A 19,932-nucleotide genomic window follows, 5' to 3' on the forward strand; every position below is an offset into this window, starting at 1 on the left:
GCACAAACAAATCGCTTCCTGTGCTCATGAGGTGATGTTGGAGATCAGATAAAGTTTATCACATATTGTTGATTTCCTGTGGCCAGTAGGAGGAGCCATGATTGTGACTCGGTGCTGCTGAGCAGATGTTTCTGCTCTGACTCTTACCAGACTTGAATTTGAACATCTTCAGGTGTCGTAGGAAAACCCCGACTTCACCACGCAGGCGCTCGGATGACAAGGAACAAATATGGAGTCAGTGTGTTAAAGAAGAACAGCTGGAAAACAAACGGAGGCTTTTCTTTTCATACATGTGCATAAACGACAGAGCCACGGCTGCTTTACCTGAAGCCACGTGTGCAGGAAGAACTGCAGATTGTGTCATTTCCACCACTTCTGTGCATGTGCAGGATCTGGAGCATCATCCGGGCCCAGCATGTGACTCATTTTTGTAAACAATCATGAAAAACACTCTTTACACTTTCAGAGCTCGAGTCACTTTGTACACGAACCGCACAAACCTGAATCCACAGTGGGTGTATTTTAGATACGCACGTGTGGATGTGACAAAGCCCCGTACAGCTCAATCAACATGAAACTGAAAGCTGAAGCTCAGCCAGCCAGAGAGAAATCCCCCTGGACTCCAAACCTTCCAGCCGGAACCCGGGAATAATGTTTGACTCACATTTTAAGTTGCTCATGAGTCATGTGGGAACTGCCACTAAATCTGCTTTTCAGTCATCAGAGACAAACTGATGCATGCCGTCATATCCAGCTGTGACGCACCTCAAAATGTACGTAAAACTTGGATTCAGGGCTGAGTCAGACCTCTCACGCTGTCACGTCAATGACTCCAAATCCTTTTACTTGTTTTGAAGCACTTCGTGGTCTCGGTATCTGTAGGGAACGACGAGAGGACACAACAGGACACTAGCCAGATAAAGTAAGAAAGATAAGCTTTCATTAGGCTGACAGCAAAAATTCAACAGGACAAAGCAAAAAAACAAAATCCAGAAACAAGGAGACAAACAGAGGAAGGAAAAGACAAAATAAATCAGGGATGAACATTTCAAATGTAAAGAGATTTCTCAGACAGAAGCCAGGACAACTGTGGAACATGGTTGTATCACACACACACACATTTATATATATACACACACAGCGGTCCCCGTAGGTGGACTGGTCGGTAAGCCCAATGGTGATTTTTTGTTTTTATGGGCCAGATGCTGGGAGATGTATAGAAATCCATTATTGTACATAGTAATTTTTTTAGGGTCCCATCATAATTTCTTCAGAAGTAAGTACTGTACAGGGAGTGCAGAATTATTAGGCAAGTTGTATTTTTGAGGAATAATGTTATTATTGAACAACAACCATGTTCTCAACGAACCCAAAAAACTCATTAATATCAAAGCTGAATGTTTGTGGAAGTAGTTTTTAGTTTGTTTGTAGTTTGAGCTATTTTAGGGGGATATCTGTGTGTGCAGGTGACTATTACTGTGCAGAATTATTAGGCAACTTAACAAAAAACAAATATATACCCATTTCAATTATTTATTTTTACCAGTGACACCAATATAACATCTCCACATTCACAAATATACATTTCTGACATTCAAAAACAAAAACAAATCAGCGACCAATATAGCCACCTTTCTTTGCAAGGACACTCAAAAGCCTGCCATCCATGGATTCTGTCAGTGTTTTGATCTGTTCACCATCAACATTGCGTGCAGCAGCAACCACAGCCTCCCAGACACTGTTCAGAGAGGTGTACTGTTTTCCCTCCTTGTAAATCTCACATTTGATGATGGACCACAGGTTCTCAATGGGGTTCAGATCAGGTGAACAAGGAGGCCATGTCATTAGTTTTTCTTCTTTTATACCCTTTCTTGCCAGCCACGCTGTGGAGTACTTGGACGCGTGTGATGGAGCATTGTCCTGCATGAAAATCATGTTTTTCTTGAAGGATGCAGACTTCTTCCTGTACCACTGCTTGAAGAAGGTGTCTTCCAGAAACTGGCAGTAGGACTGGGAGTTGAGCTTGACTCCATCCTCAACCCGAAAAGGCCCCACAAGCTCATCTTTGGTGATACCAGCCCAAACCAGTACTCCACCTCCACCTTGCTGGCGTCGGACTGGAGCTCTCTGCCCTTTACCAATCCAGCCACGGGCCCATCCATCTGGCCCATCAAGACTCACTCTCATTTCATCAGTCCATAAAACCTTAGAAAAATCAGTCTTGAGATATTTCTTGGCCCAGTCTTGACGTTTCAGCTTGTGTGTCTTGTTCAGTGGTGGTCGTCTTTCAGCCTTTCTTACCTTGGCCATGTCTCTGAGTATTGCACACCTTGTGCTTTTGGGCACTCCAGTGATGTTGCAGCTCTGAAATATGGCCAAACTGGTGGCAAGTGGCATCTTGGCAGCTGCACGCTTGACTTTTCTCAGTTCATGGGCAGTTATTTGGCGCCTTGGTTTTTCCACACGCTTCTTGCGACCCTGTTGACTATTTTGAATGAAACGCTTGATTGTTCGATGATCACGCTTCAGAAGCTTTGCAATTTTGAGACTGCTGCATCCCTCTGCAAGATATCTCACTATTTTTGACTTTTCTGAGCCTGTCAAGTCCTTCTTTTGACCCATTTTGCCAAAGGAAAGGACGTTGCCTAATAATTATGCACACCTGATATAGGGTGTTGATGTCATTAGACCACACCCCTTCTCATTACAGAGATGCACATCACCTAATATGCTTAATTGGTAGTAGGCTTTCGAGCCTATACAGCTTGGAGTAAGACAACATGCATGAAGAGGATGATGTGGACAAAATACTCATTTGCCTAATAATTCTGCACTCCCTGTATATGATGCCAGTATTTCCCACATTTTCTAGATACTGCACCAGTACTGTGTGTAAAATGCCATCAAAAAGTCAGTTTTATTCTTTCTCACCTGTCTTTCTGTCACTTTTCACTTTTTAAAGGTTGCCATGTTAGAAAGAATATTTTGCCCTGTCATGCTGTTTATTGATGTGGCAAATGAATGGTTTATGCAAATATATCTAAATCTGTCATCAGTAATGATCATGTCTCACCTCTAGTCTTCTCTGTCTCAATGTCAGGTAGATAGTTCAGGAGGTTAACTCGACCAACAGTCTACTTTCAGGTACTGTTTAGAATACCAGAATAGGGAGGATGGTGCAGGTTTAAGTTTATTAGACTGATGCATATATACCAACAAGACAGCGTCCATCACTGTGACAACAGCGTTTGTTCTCAATCAAAGGCTTTATGGTTTTTCCTATAATACCTGGTGGGCCGATGTTTTGTCCCAGTCCAGCCCTGGCGGTCTATATCGCGGTTCATCTTTCGCAGCCTCGCTGTTTCGCTGATTTTTTTGTGCAATTTTGCATACTTTTCCCCCTTTTGTCTTTTTTTATACAGCGCATTGTGTTCTGCGTCCTGATTGGCTGTGGACCACTGTCCATTAGGGGTGCAACGATACACAAAATTCACGGTTCGGTTCGATACTTTGGTGTCACGGTTCGATATTTTTTCAATACAAAAAAATGTTCATGCCTTTTTAATTTGTCATTTATTAAAATTATAAATATATATTTTAACTCAAAAGTACAGTTTTTAAATTTAACCCTAACCCTTGTGCGTGTTTTTTATTTTGACAGCGAATGCGCACCTGCGGACCACTTATGTGCAGCCCTGGTTATTTAGCTCGTCATATTGCAGCCACAGAAATTCTTTTGTCCATGAAACCATAAAGCTGCACTTTCTTTTTGCCTTATAGTCTGATTTGTCATAACTTCTCCGTTTTGTGGTAAGCTTTTCTTTGGCTGTCACTTCTTCACCCTGACCTGTCTTATTTGGCTCAGCAGAACTGAAATGCTTTTACACACGCACTCACATAAGCTCAGCGATTCTCTGCGCGATCAACCTCTCACATGTTTAAGCTGCGGGTGATTTCACTTGTCATGTTTGCATAGTAAGCTAACGATTAATAAGACGATGTCAGAGGAATTGGTGCACAAATTATCATCACTCACAGATCAGTGCTGTCGCTCTCTATACACAGTTCGCACGATTGCAAAGTGAAAGCAAAAAAACAAGCGCAAATTCAAACGCGACTTCAATATGTCACATATTGACAGTGGCTCACCGATGCCAATGACATAATTACCCAGCTACATTTCTGAAAGAATGCAAAAGCATTGACATATATTTTTCCTTCCTACAATAGCCCGACGGGCAGGGCAGAGATAGATTTTGGTAGCCCGACTGAAAAAATCGCTAGCTCCGGGACGTCGGGCTAGCGATATTGCGAGCCCTGTATCTGATTGAGGAATCACTCATCTTTGGAAAAGAGAGTTTATTACAGAGAAATGTCTCTTTCCAAAATAAAAGCTATACTATCCGCTTCCTCTGGGCTATATTCTCAGCAGCATAAGGAGAATCATGTGCTAACAGCTGTCTAAATGACTCGGCTAAAGTTAGTAGCATGCTTGTTGTTTTTGTCTTTGCACTAGGATGATGTCTGCGTAAATGTGCAGTCATATTCGTTGTGTTCCCACTAGTGCTTTCAGGTTAATCTCGTTGAAATGACCTTAACGCCACAACACGGCAAATCTCCGTTAACGAGCTACCGCCGATCGCTCCGTGCATGGGGCTAGACGGCCAACACGTTAACGAGCTAACTGCGCTAACACACTAGTTCACACCCATGTAATTGAGCATTGCGTGGCACATCCAACATACTGTTTTACTTTAGTCCATGACTCGCTTACCTTCAGGGTCATACGTCACATGAAAACCAAAATAATTCCAAACGCCAGATCTGAATGAGGTTCAATTTGCCATGTTGCAAGTAGAGCTTAACTTCTGTCTCGCTAGCTTGCCCTGCGCTCTTCCTTCTGACTATGCTGTCTGTGTTGAGCGCTCAGTGGATCTGCGCTGGACAGTGCAGCGTAGGCGGAGTAGTCGAACACAGATTCACTGAGCGCTCAACACAGACAGCATCGTCAGAAGGAAAGTTGATAAAATAAATTACAAATGTTGTATTGTTCGATACATATGCGTACCGAACCGAAAGCACTGTATCGAACGGTTCAATATCGATACGAATATCGTTGCACCCCTACTGTCCATCAGTCCCGTGCACGTGTCTCCTGTACAGCACAGAGTGCGTTCAGCTCGTCACATTTACATAAATCTTCCATCCTAACAGTGTGACTCATAAGTGCTGGACTGTACGTTTGTCAGTCTTCTCCCCAACAAGCACAACAATGTTGACGAGACGTCGTCACGTGCGGGTGTCTTTGGTTTCATCCTGTAATGCTGGACTTGTTTGTTTGTTTTTTACGAAGGTTTGAACTTTGAGCGTATAAACAAGAGAGAAAACTGAAAATGTTCATGCCTGTCTGAGAAAAGTGTCTAAAGTGTGTAGTGACGGGTTTTACAGCCTTAAAACATCTGTAATCATTGTAAATAAAGTCGGCTACTTCGCGGGTTTCAGTTATTGTGGGTTATTTTTAGAACGTAACTCCTGCTCTAAAAACAAAACAACCCAATACACACACACACACACACACACACACACACACACACACACACACACACACACACACACACACAATACAGCAGCCTGAATATTGAAACTCTCACTCTGGGCCAAAAAGGCTAACATGTGGTCATGGAGCCAACCACATTAAAGGGTTTAAACACAGACACACACACACACACACACATATATATATATGCAGGAAGCTCCTGAGGATGTTTTACCAGTCAGTGGTTGCTGGAGTACTTTTCTATGCTGTGGTGTGCTGGGGGAGCAGCACAGCAAAGAGGGACTCATCCAGGCTGGAGAAACTGATCAGGAAGGCTAGCTCTGTGGTCGGCATGAAGCTGGACACTCTGGTGACAGTGGCAGAGAAAAGGACATTAAAGAAACTGATGGACATTATGGACAATGCTGGGCATCCTCTGCACACGGCCATAAACAACCAGAAGAGTCTGTTCAGTGACAGGTTGCTTCTCCCCAAGACAAGAACTAACAGACTTAAAAACTCCTTTGTCCCACACGCCATCAGACTGTTTAACTCCTCTCTGGAGGGGAGAGGGAGGGGAAACAGGAGGACAAAGGAGGGGGGAACAACTAAGCTGTAGTGCCTCTTCACCTTTTCACACTTTTCTCTTCTTTCTCAGGAGATTGAAAAGATTCGGCATGAGCCCCCGCATCCTCAGGACCTTCTATCACTGTGCCATTGAGAGCATCCTCACTGGATGCATCACCACCTGGTACGGCAACAGCACCGCCTACAACTGCAAAGCTCTCCAGCGAGTAGTGCGGTGCTCTGAACGGATAATTGGAGGTGAGCTTCCCTCCCTCCAAGACATCTACAGGAAGCGCTGCCTGAGGAAAGCGAGGAGGATCATCAAGGACTCCAGTCACCCCAGCCATCAACTGTTCAGACTGCTTCCATCAGGAAGGAGGTTCTGCAGCATCCGGTCCCGTACCAGCAGACTGAGAGACAGCTTCTTCCATCAGGCCATCAGACTGCTGAACACGTCATAGACACCTCAGCTTCACTACTGGAACTTCAACATTATGCACTCCACACTGTATATAAATGCCACTTGTTTTGCACATATTCAACTCTGTATATTTTATATATTTTATTATTATTATTATTATTATTTTATTTTATTTTTTTACTATTTAATTTGTAAAAATGTGTATACACACACACACACACACACACGTAGGAAAATATTTAGTATACACATCCAGAAATGCATACACTATTATATATTGTACATATATTTATTAGTTTCAGGTTGGCCATTCTTGTATTTTGCTCGTTTGTGTTGTTGTGTTTGCACATCTCTGTTGCTTGTGGGGCTCGCACACAAGAATTTCACTCGCATGTGCTGTGCCAGTGTGCCTGCACATGTGATGTGACAATAAAAGTGATTTGATTTGATTTGATTTGATTTGACCTCACTGTGCAATACCTTGTGCAATACTTTTTGTAAATAGTCAACGGTGCAATAGACCTCAATACTTGAAATGTGCAATTCACTTGTATTTTTTATTTTTTATTCCTATTTATTCTATTTATCCCCTTTGTATATTTTATTTATATTTGTCTCTGTATTTATATATGTGTGTGTGTGTGTGTGTGTGTGTGTGTGTGTGTGTGTGTATATATATATATAACAGTTCTGTAACTGTAACTTCGGTCGTTGCTGTGCTTTTTTTGGAAGTCGAATTTCCCAGAGGAACCCACCCGAGGGATTAATAAAGTTCTATCTTATCTTATCTTATCTTATATGTGTGTGTGTGTGTGTGCATGTGTGTGTGTTATATTGTGTAACCCTGTGATTCATGCGCAGCTCTTTGGTCAGTGTTGTTGTTTTAAATGTGTTTCCAGATAAATTTGGATAAAGAGAAAGAGACGAAACATAAACGAGGCAGAAATAATCGAGTGGTTTAAAAAATGCTTTAGTTTCGTTTGATTACTTTTTGTTCTGTTATCTTCAGCCGTAACGCCCCCCTGCTGTCCCTCTGAAAGCCCCCTCCTCTCCCCGGGAGAGCCCCTGTGACCCCCCCCGTCTCCTTCCAGTGAGTGAGAAAGAGAGAGCCTTCGGCGATGACGTAATCGGGAGGGTGTGTTTACCGTCTGTTTCTGTGTTTGTAAATAAAATGTAACTAAATTGCGACTCATTAACACAATGGGTTAGTTTGGCTCGCTCTCACCACCCTGCGCTCTGATTGGCTGCGCCCGCGCTTCGCTCCTCTCCGATTGGACGCTGTTTGGCTGCCAGGCGGAGGGAGGAGGGAGGGGTTGGGTGTTGCCTCGGTGTGCGAGCTTCATTCCAGTGTTGAGCTCTCTCCTGAACCGTCGCTCCGTCCTTCTGCTGCTCCTCTTGCTGTGCCTCTCTGCGCCGAACAGACCGAGTCCCGGAGCATCATGGGAGTGGAAGGCTGCACCAAATGTATCAAATACCTGCTCTTCTTCTTCAACTTCATCTTCTGGGTGAGCGCGCTCGCGTGTGTCTGTGTGTGTCCCCTAGCTGCTGGACATCGTCACGTCCCCCACCCATTTACCGCGAGGCCTGCTCCGGGACGCGCGCGCGCACATTGTCGGCAGCAGGGGCTCGCGGTGGGGAAATCACCGTCAGCGCGGGAGTCGTGGGGGAGTCGTGCGCGCGCTCTGCTTACGTAACCACATTGTACCTCCGAGGCAAAGTGTGGGTGCTGTGCGCCGACGTGCACAGGTGGGGACAGATCAGGTGTGTGACCGCGGGCGATGTTCACTGCTCGGTTTGTGTGGCAGGAAAAGTCGGAGCTGGAAGTTTGGTGTGTTTGGTGTGCGGCTTTGTGTGGATTACATCCTCCTGTATGCGTGCGTGCGTGTGTGGGTAGGATGGGTGGGTGGAGGGGTTTCCACTGGATGAGTCAAAGCCTGTTGGGTAATGGATGGTGGAAACATTTGTGGGCAGTTTGTCATCTCCTCCTCCTCCCCCTGCTGCTGCTCATGGTTTCTTCTCTCTACTCTGTGGAAAGTCCAGGAGCGCCGAGCTGCAGTCCTGGAAAGCTGAACAGAAAGTCAGACGATCCCTGTTTTACATCCTTACTAAAAGTGAAAGTGAAGCAACCCTCCATAGCAAACAGAGGCTCTGCACCATTTCATGGGCGGAGTCCACACGCCACCACAGAGCAGTCTGAGCCGTCCCACCGGGAGCGTCTCCAGAGCAAGAAGCGAGTTTTTAAATCAGAAATAAATCCAGCATCATCCTTTGGCATCATAAGGAAGGCGGGGCTCTTCCTCGGCTTCTGCCGTTTCTCACAGGTATCAGTGATGGCCACTCCCAGCTCGCTCTTTGTCAGCGAGCGGCGTTGTTGCCTTTTACCCCCAAACATCTCTTAAAGCTGACCGAGGCGCTCTTAGTGTCAAACCACATGAGCAGCAGCAGGCAGGTAGCCGCTCTCCAAACACAGCACCAGCCTCTGAAGCGGGTTCGGCACAGCCAGGCTCTGTTTGTGTGAGCCGGGTTAACAAAACCTCAATCCCGCGATGGTCGTTGGTTCTTTGTGTCATCGGTCGAGCGCTGAAGGCTCTAAATCTTTATTGGCAGGAAAATCTGTGACACTAACAAAACTACAGTTAAAAGTCCAAACTTTAACCCTCCTTCACTTTTACCACAGCTGTCCAGTGGGCCAAATTAGAGTGTTTGCCTGGCCAATTCTGGCCCCTGGACCTTATGTTTGACACTCCTTTGATGGCCGACCTGCAGCTGTTATATGATGATAAACTTACTTAGAAATCAGCGGCTTTATCATCACTGTCGGTTAGGTCGTTGGATAAGCTGTTGTCATAGAAACAGTTTTATTTTCACATGTTTACACAGCTATTTTCTTATCAGCTGTTTACGGTAAACAAACGCGTATGTGAGCAAGTGTGGAACCTTTTATCCCGTTACAGTGTAACAGTGTTTGTAATTTCTAAAACCTTTTAGATATTTAGGCAAAAATTAGATTTTATTGTTTTAAAAAAGTCGCGTCGAGTCCTGGAATCAATGCAGCTGATGATCTCCTCGTGACCCCCACCACCTCCACCTCATGTTTTATGTTTGTTCTCACTAAAACGCCGCGCTCAGGGGACCCTTAGTTGCCCTTTGACGAGCTTCAAGACTTTAATAAATGTCTGATAAATAAAAGAATAAAGTGACTGAAGCCTCTGCTGTGTGTCACACTGCTGGGATAATTCTCCACGTTTAGCTCGGGTCTGCTGTGTCGCTCGATTTCAGCCGCTTTAATAGAAGTCACAGGAAGTGTTGTACGCGCTTCTCAGGAAGCTGCAGTTAAAAATGTGTGAACTTTTACATGAAAGTGCTGATCAGTGTTAGTGGAGCTGAGGAAGCAGCTGCAGCTCAGCAGCCTGTGAGCTTCCACCGCTCTCACACATCTGGCGTGTCCACGCTCCAGCGCTAACAGGAAGTCTGCGCCTTTTAAAGTGCTCCTGCAATGGAAACGTCTGAAACAACGGGCTTACCCCGAAGTTCTCCGTGTGCAGTCGTCACCTCGAAGCATGACAGTGTGTGTTTGCACGCCATTTACACACACACACACACACACACACACACACACACACACACACACACACACAGTCTCAGACGGGGTCTCTGGATTTAATGTCTCCCCCAGGAAAATGTTGGAAAATGTCATCTTTCCTGTTTTGTCCGATAAACAGTCCATGTGTGGACGAGTAGAAGCCTGAACATATTCAACCAAGCGTGCGGCTGCTTCATTATCTTATCAGCTCCTCTAATCATCAAGCGCCATGCAGCGGCTGAACTCTAACAGATGTGTTTAAAGGGGATTTCCATGGGCTGTGAATATAATTAGCAAGAAATGAGTAAAAACACAGGTGATGATGATGGTGGTGGTGGTGGTGGGGGTGTCGATGAATGATGCAGGGTCATCCTGTCTGGAGCCCGGCCCACAATAGCCCCTGATTCTGACTGAAAGGCCCGACTCGCAGAGCCACAGCCGAGCAGTCAGCTGTGCGCCGGGGAGAAGAAGAACGCCGTTTCTGTTCCAGCAGCTCACCTGTAAAACCCTCCTGCTGCCTTTTCATCAGAGTTGTTGGCTGCAGCCTCTTTCTGTCAGTGTGGCTCAGAGCTCTCGCTGTCAAGGAGAGACAGCGAGAGCTCTGAGAAAGGAAAAAGTCAAGGATCAGCTCGACCCCACAGCCTGCGCAGCGGCGTGATGGTCCGAAGCCGACCCGGCCGCTTCCTTTTGTTTGTGCGCATGAAATAAACGTTCTCATGCTGAGCACAAATCAGTTTGACTCGTTCTGATCAGCTGGGCAGCCTGCTGCAGCTCTTATCTTCATAGTCACATTTTATTTGGTCTGCCACGCCCTCTTTCAAACCCGGCGGCTGGCGAGCAGCTGTGTTAATGATTCTCACACCTTCAGACTTTCAGGTACGATCAAACCTGAATCATGATTCTGTTTTTTCCTGCCTGCTCCAGAAACCCTGTTTCTCTTTGTGCTTGAATGAGTCTTTTATCCCTTTTGGTCTGTGAGCGTCACAGCAGCTGCTGGTTTCTCGTTATGTTTCTCGTGAACAGTCAGTTTGGTCGGTCGGGTGTCTCTGCTCGCGTGCTCGCGGCTCGTTTAGCGGGAGGTTGCATTTTTAGGTCTCCACGTGGGAAACGGCCAAATGCTGCCCAGAAATATCAGAGAGTAGCTCACCAACGAGTACCACACACGCGTGAGCGCCGCGACGTGCGCTACAGTCCACGGGGAGCGAGGAGGCGTGCAGCAGATGGTCAGAGCGCCGCGTTTAAGGACACACACACGTTACCAAACCTTCTTACTTTCACCGTGTGCCGCAGCTGCTCGTACAAAGTGTGTGCGCAGCACTGAGGCATACCACTCCATCGTAGCGGCGCACCCTGAACTTTGACCTTCTGAGGAAAAGTGTAGCCGGAGCAGAGGAATGTGGGACCGACTGATAGGAAAATACGAGCGCGTGAAGCTGGACTGAAGAGACAGCCCGGCGGGCGTTTCTGGACTCGGCCTTAGCGTTCTGTTTGCCGCCATGTTTTCAGGCGCCAGAAGCGACCTCGTTTGGATGACAGGGCGGCGTGCTGAGTTAGCACAGATACCTGCTCATTAGCGCTGAGCAACTTCCAAATGAAGCGCTTGATCTTCCCTCAGGTTCTCGGACACTCTGTTAGTGCAGCTGACCTCGCAGCAGCTGGAAGTGAGCAGGACGCCATTTTGGTTAAAAAAGCGAGAGAAATCAAAGACGTCTGAGTTTGTGTGTGCAGTGCTCAGGCAGCCGGGTCACGGTAGCACGAAGAGCGTGGGAAAGAAGCCAACTGGGCTTTGAGTTTGAAGGTGTTTGAGCTCGTAAGATGTCCCAGTTTCACTTTTCTCCCCTTTGACTAAACGTAGTCTTTAAGAGTAAAGATTGTTTCTCCATTAATCGAACTTTAAACGGTTCTTCAGGGGTAAACAGTTAAACTCTGGGTTTAATCGTGACTCCTTTTTTAATCCTCAGTTACTGGTTTTAAGGCGGGGACGAACAAACGTGTGAAATAAACCGACCGGAGAACATCTGGATCATCGCTGAAACGAAATGAAAACAATAAAAACAGTCAAACCAAAGTAACGCCGTGACTTGCTGCGTCAAACAGGATGTGGGGGTGGGGGTGGTTTGGAAAGGAGCCGCATATCCCGACCCCCACCCTTCCTCCAACCCACCCCCAGCATGCCCGACATTCTGCCTCGCGCTTGTGCGGCGGGCAGAAATAGACAGCGGTGGGAGGGAAGCTCGAGCTGAAGTGCGAGGACTTGGGCGGAGCAGCCGTGTTTTCTCTGCCTGTGAACTACGAGCTGAGCAGCAGCTATGATGGATGCAGATTCCAGTTATCCTGAAGTGGCGGCGTGGTACAAAACGCACGTGGATGCTTTTAGTGACAAGACTTCTTCTTCTTGTCCCGCTGACCCGTCCTCTTCCGGCTCCCCGTCAGGTCCCGGCATTCCCCTGAAATAGGAGAGCACCCACCATGACGCCACAGACCACACCCGGCTTCTTAAATATCCCGATACCTGCCGCGCTTCCTTTGTGTCTGGTGATGGGTCACAGCAGTCTGGCACATCTGCTCACATCTGCTTTTACACAGTGTAATAAACTGGAACCGTGTGGCTGGAGCTGGTGTGGGAGTCTGTTGCCATCACACATGTGCATGATGATGATGATGATGACGAAGGTTTCATTAAATGTTAATGACATGAAATGAAAACAAAGCTTTTATAAAGTGTTATAGGTTCATAAAATCTAAAGCCAGGTCATTTTAGTCCATTGGTAGCTGGTTGCTAGGTAACATGGCATCATGTCTGATATAGATCAGATCTTCAGAGGTCTAAGGTGTACCTGTGTGCCAGGTGTGCTTGGTTGACTGAACCGAGGTTTGGGGGCATTATCATAAAGCTGCGTCAACACAGGAAGTGACCAGAGAAAGTCGATGATGTCAGACAACTGCGGGTGAAAAAAAATGGAAGCAAAGTGGGCAGGTCCTAAGATTAACTTCCCACTACTTCGAGGTGAATGAGCCCCGCCCCATCCTGAGCCTGGTTCTGCTGCAGGTTTCTTCCCACTGTCACCAAGCTGTCGCTCAAACGGGATGTCTGCCCGCCGGGTTTCTCAAACTGGAGTCGTCTTCACCGACGAGCTCGAGTCCCAGCTGATTTCCTGTGAGACGAAACCGTCGTCATTAACGCCTTTAATTGTTTTTGGACAACAAAGAGCATCAGGATCCTCCAGCAGCAGCTGTGAGTCACTCTGGGTTTGATCAAACTGTGATGGGATTAGTCAAACACAGGCGAGCCATTTCGTAATCCCAGCAGGCCAACTGGCCAGAGCACCCAACCAGTAACGGTTCGCCAGTCGCTGCCTTTTATTGTCCTTCAGCGCTGATGGCGTTTGACATTTAAGAAAAGCTACGAATCCGTTTGTGCACAAGTTTAAGGAAACGAATAAAGAACCAAACAAATGTTGATAAGTGCTGTCCATAAAGACCTCGCCACAGTGGGTCTTCCCACAGTGGGATGGAGGCGTGTAGACCACTCAGCTTGTTCACTGATACTGGAACAGCCCGGAGCAGTCGGTGTTCATGTCTGACCACCAGCTACAGGTGGGTGGAGTCTGGGTGGTGTAACTCGGCGCTGGAGTAAGCGAGCTGCACATCATCGTGCGCCTGCAAACCTGAGCCTTTCTAGCCTGTCAGGAGTCTCCCAGCACATTTCACCACATGTGATTCCTGCAGTGCATATTTGGGTGTTGTTGAATTATGCAGCTAAAATAATGAAGATGTTATTCTTTGCAACAACGTGGAGCAAGTATGCAAGAGGAGAAGCCGTGATCGTGGCTCTGCAGCTGCTGTGAAGGCCTGTTTGTGTAAACGAGCGAGAGTTCCAGCGAGAGCACTTTAACCCACAGACCGGTCACCAGTGATAACATCAACGATATCGCCTCATAAATACAAATTAAAATGTAAATGAATAACCGTCGGTCATTTCCATATTCCTCCAGGTCAGCCTGGAGGAGCTGCTGCAGGTAAGAGCTCAGAGTCGGCTGTGTTTGTGATCATGTAGGTGTCGCCTCCGAGTCCAGCTCCAGGCTTCATTTATGTAACGCATCTGGTTCAGCTCCAGTGATACTGACACAGCCTGCATCACTTAGTGATATTACTGTAGTTACCTGCAATGTAAAGCACCTTAACGTGACTGTTGTCGTGCTTTGATGCTGTATAAATAAAGTTAAGCTGAATGTAGAGTCAGACACGCTCCCCGCGTTCAACGGTAACCTGCAGACCGATGAAGTCTGGCTGATCTGCTCACAGAGTCCAAATCTGCTCGTTTCAGAGCTTCAAACAGGAAGAATCTGTTTAAGCAAACTTTGATCTTTGGAAGGAAGTCCGACTGGATCATTTATTTATTATGAAGTACGGTTGAGTCAGTGCTCCGCAGCTAACATTTTATCTGTCCCACGAAGTGTTTTTCCTGGCAGAGCTCCTGCAGTGTCTGCACAATGGGACCAACAGGAAGTGGAATGTCTCAGCAGGACTGGCTGAAATTACATATTTTATAAAAGCCTCCAATCTGCTATTAGAATAATGTGTTTTTTCTCTAAACAATTGTGTAGCGTGATAGAGAGGAGAAGGCGGCTCTGCTCTGCTCAGTGAAAGTGAGGCCTGAGCTCGTTTTTGAAACAGGAAAGAGTTTCTTCTGCTGATGAGACTCGGACTCCAAAAAGCAAACGACTTACTGAGCTGTGACGTTTGCATTCTCTTTGATTTTAGTGCTCGGTGAGCATCGAGCTGCAAACCTCTACCTTCAACCTGTCCTGAAATGATCCCATAATCATGGTTCACGTGCTCACCAGCACCTGGTCGAGCTGGTTCCAACCCTGTTGTTTTGTTGTTTGAGGTCAACTAACGGGAAATGTTGAGCATTAGGTGAATTTTGTCTGTTTATGAAATATGTGTAGAAGATGAGGGTTCATCGTATACGTGTCCAAAGGAAGTTCTCCAGTTAATGAGGAATGAAATGAATGTGATCCAAATATCGGCCACAGCTCATCATCCCAGCAAAGCAAGACAGGAATAAAAAAAGGAGCTTGAGGGGCTCAAAGAGTTGGGTGTTCGTCCTGTAATCGGAAGGTTGCTGGTTCGATCCCCGGCTCGGACAGTCTCAGTCGTTGTGTCCTCGGGCAACACACTTCCCTACCGCCTACTGGTGATGGCCAGAGGGGCCGATGGCGCGATATGGCAGCCTCGCCTCTGTCAGTCTGCCCCAGGGCAGCTGTGGCTACAACTGTAGCTGCCTCCACCCGTGTGTGAATGTGAGAGTGGAATTGTAAAGCGCTTTGAGGGCCCTGAAAAGCGCTATATAAATGCAATCTGTTGTTGTTGTTGTTAATAATAATAAATATAAGACGAGTGCAGGTGTGGTCATGATTTTCTGTCTGTCCAGTAAGTGATGAAGGCAGAATTGATTAATAGACCACATCCATCCACCACAGCTGCAGTCGGAGGATGAGCTCTGCGTCAGCTGGTGGAGGAATCCTCACAGCGTTGATTCAAACGGCTACAATGAGGAAATCAATCAGCGACCAACACGGACGCATCCCGGCCGCAGACGCGTCGCTTCTCAGTAACGTGTCGGGGATTACGCCGCTTCCCTCCGTTCACGTCCCTGTCGACCTGAAAGTGACGAAGCTTGGTGCAGTCACAGTGGGAGGGTGTCCACGTCTCACCGCCACGCTCCGTGAAACACGTCCACTCGGTGTGCTCCCTTTGAGCCGCATCCAGCTCGTTGAGACTCCACATTATGGTGCATTTAGCTCACGTTCCGCATGACGATCGCTGGAACTGCCCGTCGCCTCGCCAAGAGTATAAAGCTGCGTTCGTACTTTTAAATGACAAAGGTAGTAAACACCTTAAAAGGTTACTTGGCAACAAGAGGCGGGACTGTTGGTCAAACTAACTAACGACTGCAGGAGTCAGAATTTAAGAAAGACGTCCTGAGCAGTCAGAGTCCTCTGTGCTCTCCCGGCTCTGCTCGGTGATAAATGATCAATGAAAATCTGCTGCGCTTCAAAAGGGGCGGGACTTATGACACAATCCGTGTTTACCTGGACGCATGGACTCAAAGCCTGACTGGAATAAAAATGCTTTGTGTAAACGTGCCAAGAATCTGTTCCTCCAATCATGAGTTAGATCATCAGTTTGACAGGTGTGCGTTATGTCAGCCTCACGGGGACGCGTGGCGATCTAGTCTGAAGACGTGAACATGGCTGCTGAAGGGTTTCCCTGATCCAGCTTTAAATGTGTGGAGGCGAGCCCGCCTACGCGTGGCGTGGTGCCCGCCGGGCTCTGTTGGTTTATTCTGGGCGAGGCTTGAATTGCGCTTTTCTTTGACCCTGTCAGAGGCCGCGTCGTGAGCAGAGCAGGACTTTCTGGATCCTGTTCAGTCTGGAACCTGAAGCCTGCTCCTGTTCTCGGTTTATCTTTACCTGATCTCTGTCTGGTGTCTCTGGCGGACATGTTTTTGTTTTCTCCCTCACTTCCTGGATAAGTGATGGGGTCAGACGTGCAGAAGTGATGGTTTTTGTAACCTAGCAACAAGCACTTGTGACACTGCGATGAGGATGCGGTGGGCGCGTCCAGCGACTCTCATCAATATGCGTAACTTTTTCCACATTCGGAGCGTCTGCTGTCTTTGCAAACGTCACACCGACAGTTTCCACGAAACAGTAAATGAGTCGAACAGCTGCTCGACATCTAAAAACGGCTGTAAGATGTGAACGTTCTGCACATTTTCACTCCCGTGTTGTGAAAGATGAGGACACATCACCATCAGAAAAGGAACAGCAGCGGAAAAATGAAGTTACGAATCCGACCGCTGTCTCCCATCTGATTTTAAACAAACTTCAGTCAGGTTTCTGACGCTGAAACGAATAAACGCTCCGTAACGAGGGCGTGCTCGTACCCTCAGACCACCCTCGCTCACTTCTGTTGCTGACCCGTTATGTAAACCGGTCTTGTTGGTGGGGTTGCTGCTGTCGGGGGTAAAGAGTTAAGTGCTTCTTAGGAAACAGCTCAGAGACCGTTTAGCCTCCCTGAGTCATGCTCCAAGTGCGTGTGTCGTGGTGTTGATCTGGTTGCTAGGCAGCAGCATGCTGTAGAGCTGGAATGGACCTCGATAATGGAGGAGGAGGAGGAGGAAGATGGGGGTTGTTTTGGTTTCAGTGAAGCTTGAGTTTAAAATGGAGATGATGAGCGTCATTTTTCAGCTTCACAGCTTCAGCAGATTGGTCTTATTGTCCTCGTGTAGATCACAGCTGCGTTTATAGAAATCAGGACTTGATCTTTTTGGATGAATTTGGAGATTACATCAGTCCAACATACTGTCATGGATACAGGAAGGAAACCAGTCATTGAACTTTCCTCCTCACTCTGACTTTACTCTGACGGCGCTTCTTCCTGCAGTCGTCTTCGTCTGTGTGTGTGTTTAATTTGAAATGGAAACGTGTGTTTTGCCTCTGAGGCAGCAGCGGCTGCTGCTGCCGGCTTGTTGTTATCAGGCCCTCACAGAGATTTCCTCTGACTGGGGGAACGTGTCGCTTCAGATCGGTTGCAGATGTGTGGACTTGTTTCTCAGACCGATGGTGGAGTGTACACCAGAAGGTGATGGGCTGAATGAAGATGCGTTCAACTTTTCTCTGTTTTTGATGGTTCAGTTTCTCTGAGGAGCCTCATTTGAGCCTCATATCTACAGTCTGTGTTTTACCTGCAACAGGTGGGGGTAAGTCACGCCCCCTAAGTAGACTACTGTGGATTTTACACCCCTGAAAGAATTAGTTAGAGTGGATGCTGTGTTGAGAACTTTCAGTGCTTCACCTGCAGTCAGACAGGAAGTGAAGCCATTACTTTACTTGTTGCTCTTCCACCCTGATTTGTGCAGCTGTGTGAGTTTGGTGTTTCAGTGTGGATGCATACAAACAGCTTTCATGTGGATGACTACATGTGCCGTGTTCTGCGTTGCAGCTTACTGGAGGTGTAATCCTGGGAGTGGCCCTGTGGTTGAGACACGACCCCAAGATCTCCACCCTGCTGGGTCTCGAATATGATGGAAACCACGCCCCCAGCACCTTCTACATCAGTACGTACTCATCTGTGTCTGCTTCATGTCACGTGTGTGCTCACCACGTTATGCTCCTGTCTGTTTATGAATCTTTTATTTGTCCAGGTAAAATCTCACTGCCCTGGTTCATGGCAGCAAAGGTCAAAACAGTTAAAAACAAATCAGCGGACTTTCCTGCCGTCGTTCATTGTTAGATATTCTCAGCCCGCAGATATGAAAGCAGAAGGATTCATTTAGTGCTACAATCATAGGATGTATGTGAAACATTAGCTCGGTGCAGGTGTGATTCGCACCGATCTGAACCAGGATGCACCTGGTTGTGTAGCATGCAGCTAGACATTGGAGCTGAAAAACATCCCGTGTGAACTACAGATGCTAGCTAGCAACGAGCCTTGAGATGAAGGATAATTCTCCGTATTCTTCCTCCTGTATTTACTTTTGCTGCTCCCACCCCAGACACATGGTAACTGGACCGATTCTTATAAAGCGCTTTTCTACTCTCAAAGTGCTCTATACAACACCCAGTCACACCAGCACTGACTCTAAACTGAGTGCTGTCTAACCACATTCACACTCCGCTGGACGCATCAGAGAGCAACTTGGGGTCGATACTTGGCATGCAGACTGGAAGAGCCAGGGATCGAACCCCCGATCAGTAGGTGACCAGCTACCTCCTGAGCTACATCCACCTCCTCCACACATCTGGCCGGTGAGCAGACTGAACATGGTCACATGGTTTGTAGCGACGCATTTTTGGTTCGCTTGGAGTTCACGGGACTCGAGCCAGAGTGAACCAACTACAGGTGTGAAAATGTCCTCGGTGTTTAGCAGCTCAGTAACTTCCAGTCAAAATTGTCCTGTTCGTGCAGTGACCTCACAGCAGCCATATTATTGGTCACATGATGTCATTGAAAAGGCTCCAACAGCACAAACACGGTCCAGGTGAAGCTAGCAAACCGCTAGCAGCTTCAGCCACCTATCTGTCAAAGAGGCCACGCCCCTAATAATGCAAACTTTAATACAATTTAAACAGGTGAGTTATAGAAGTCATGAGGAAGGAAATGATCCACAGAGACCAAACAGTTTGTTTCAGGCTGTAAACATGTTTATGGGGACTGACTCGCTGCTGCCCCTGCTGGTTAGGACTGTCCTCTGTGAGCACCTGCTCACCTGGTCAGTTTTGTGCCAGTTTTATTGAGCTCATGATTAAATATATTAGTGAGTGAAGCCTTCATGTCCCTAACACTTAGTTTATACCTATTTATTAGGCACTATCAAAGTTTAACGTTGTTATTTTAACATTAATAATGAATCAATCGTGCATCTGCCTCACAGACTGAAGTAGTTCCACTTATCAGGGCATAAATAGTTTATGTGGATCTATCAGAGAAACACATCAGCTCGCTGCGATGAAAGCTCACCGTTGTCCTCCTCGCTCTTATTAAAGCTGAGATGAAATCGAATGGGTTTAAAACTTTGGACCAAAGCCATGCAACAGATGTTCTGAAGAACGTCCAGATGTTCTGAAGAACGTCCAGATGAGGTTGTAGCGTGGTAGGAGGGGCCTGGGTTTGAACGCCGGTGGGGTCCCGCTGTGTGGAGTTCTCCATGTGCTTCCAAAGATTCCTGGATCAACTCCTGTGGTTCTTTCTTGGACCAAGAACCAACAAAGGAACCTGACCAGAACTTTAAATCCTCCCGACACACGACTAAAA

General features: G+C 46.9%; 1 protein-coding gene across 1 annotated transcript in view; it reads left to right on the top strand.

Moving 5' to 3' along the window:
• The first annotated feature begins 7,845 nt into the window (after positions 1–7,845).
• LOC146582657 (CD81 antigen-like) overlaps positions 7,846–19,932 on the top strand; it is a 30,101-nt gene continuing 18,014 nt past the window's right edge. The window contains exons 1-2 of the mRNA XM_085271444.1: positions 7,846–8,029; positions 18,121–18,235. Of these exons, the coding sequence (XP_085127570.1) occupies positions 7,964–8,029; positions 18,121–18,235 (181 nt within the window). The 5' untranslated portion in view covers positions 7,846–7,963. The remainder of the gene's footprint in view (positions 8,030–18,120; positions 18,236–19,932) is intronic.

The sequence above is a fragment of the Mchenga conophoros genome, linkage group LG1 (assembly GCF_057382185.1).
Source record: "Mchenga conophoros isolate Kocher_MC1m ecotype Shallow Benthic linkage group LG1, M_conophoros_male_GT1.1, whole genome shotgun sequence".
NCBI lineage: Eukaryota > Metazoa > Chordata > Actinopteri > Cichliformes > Cichlidae > Mchenga > Mchenga conophoros.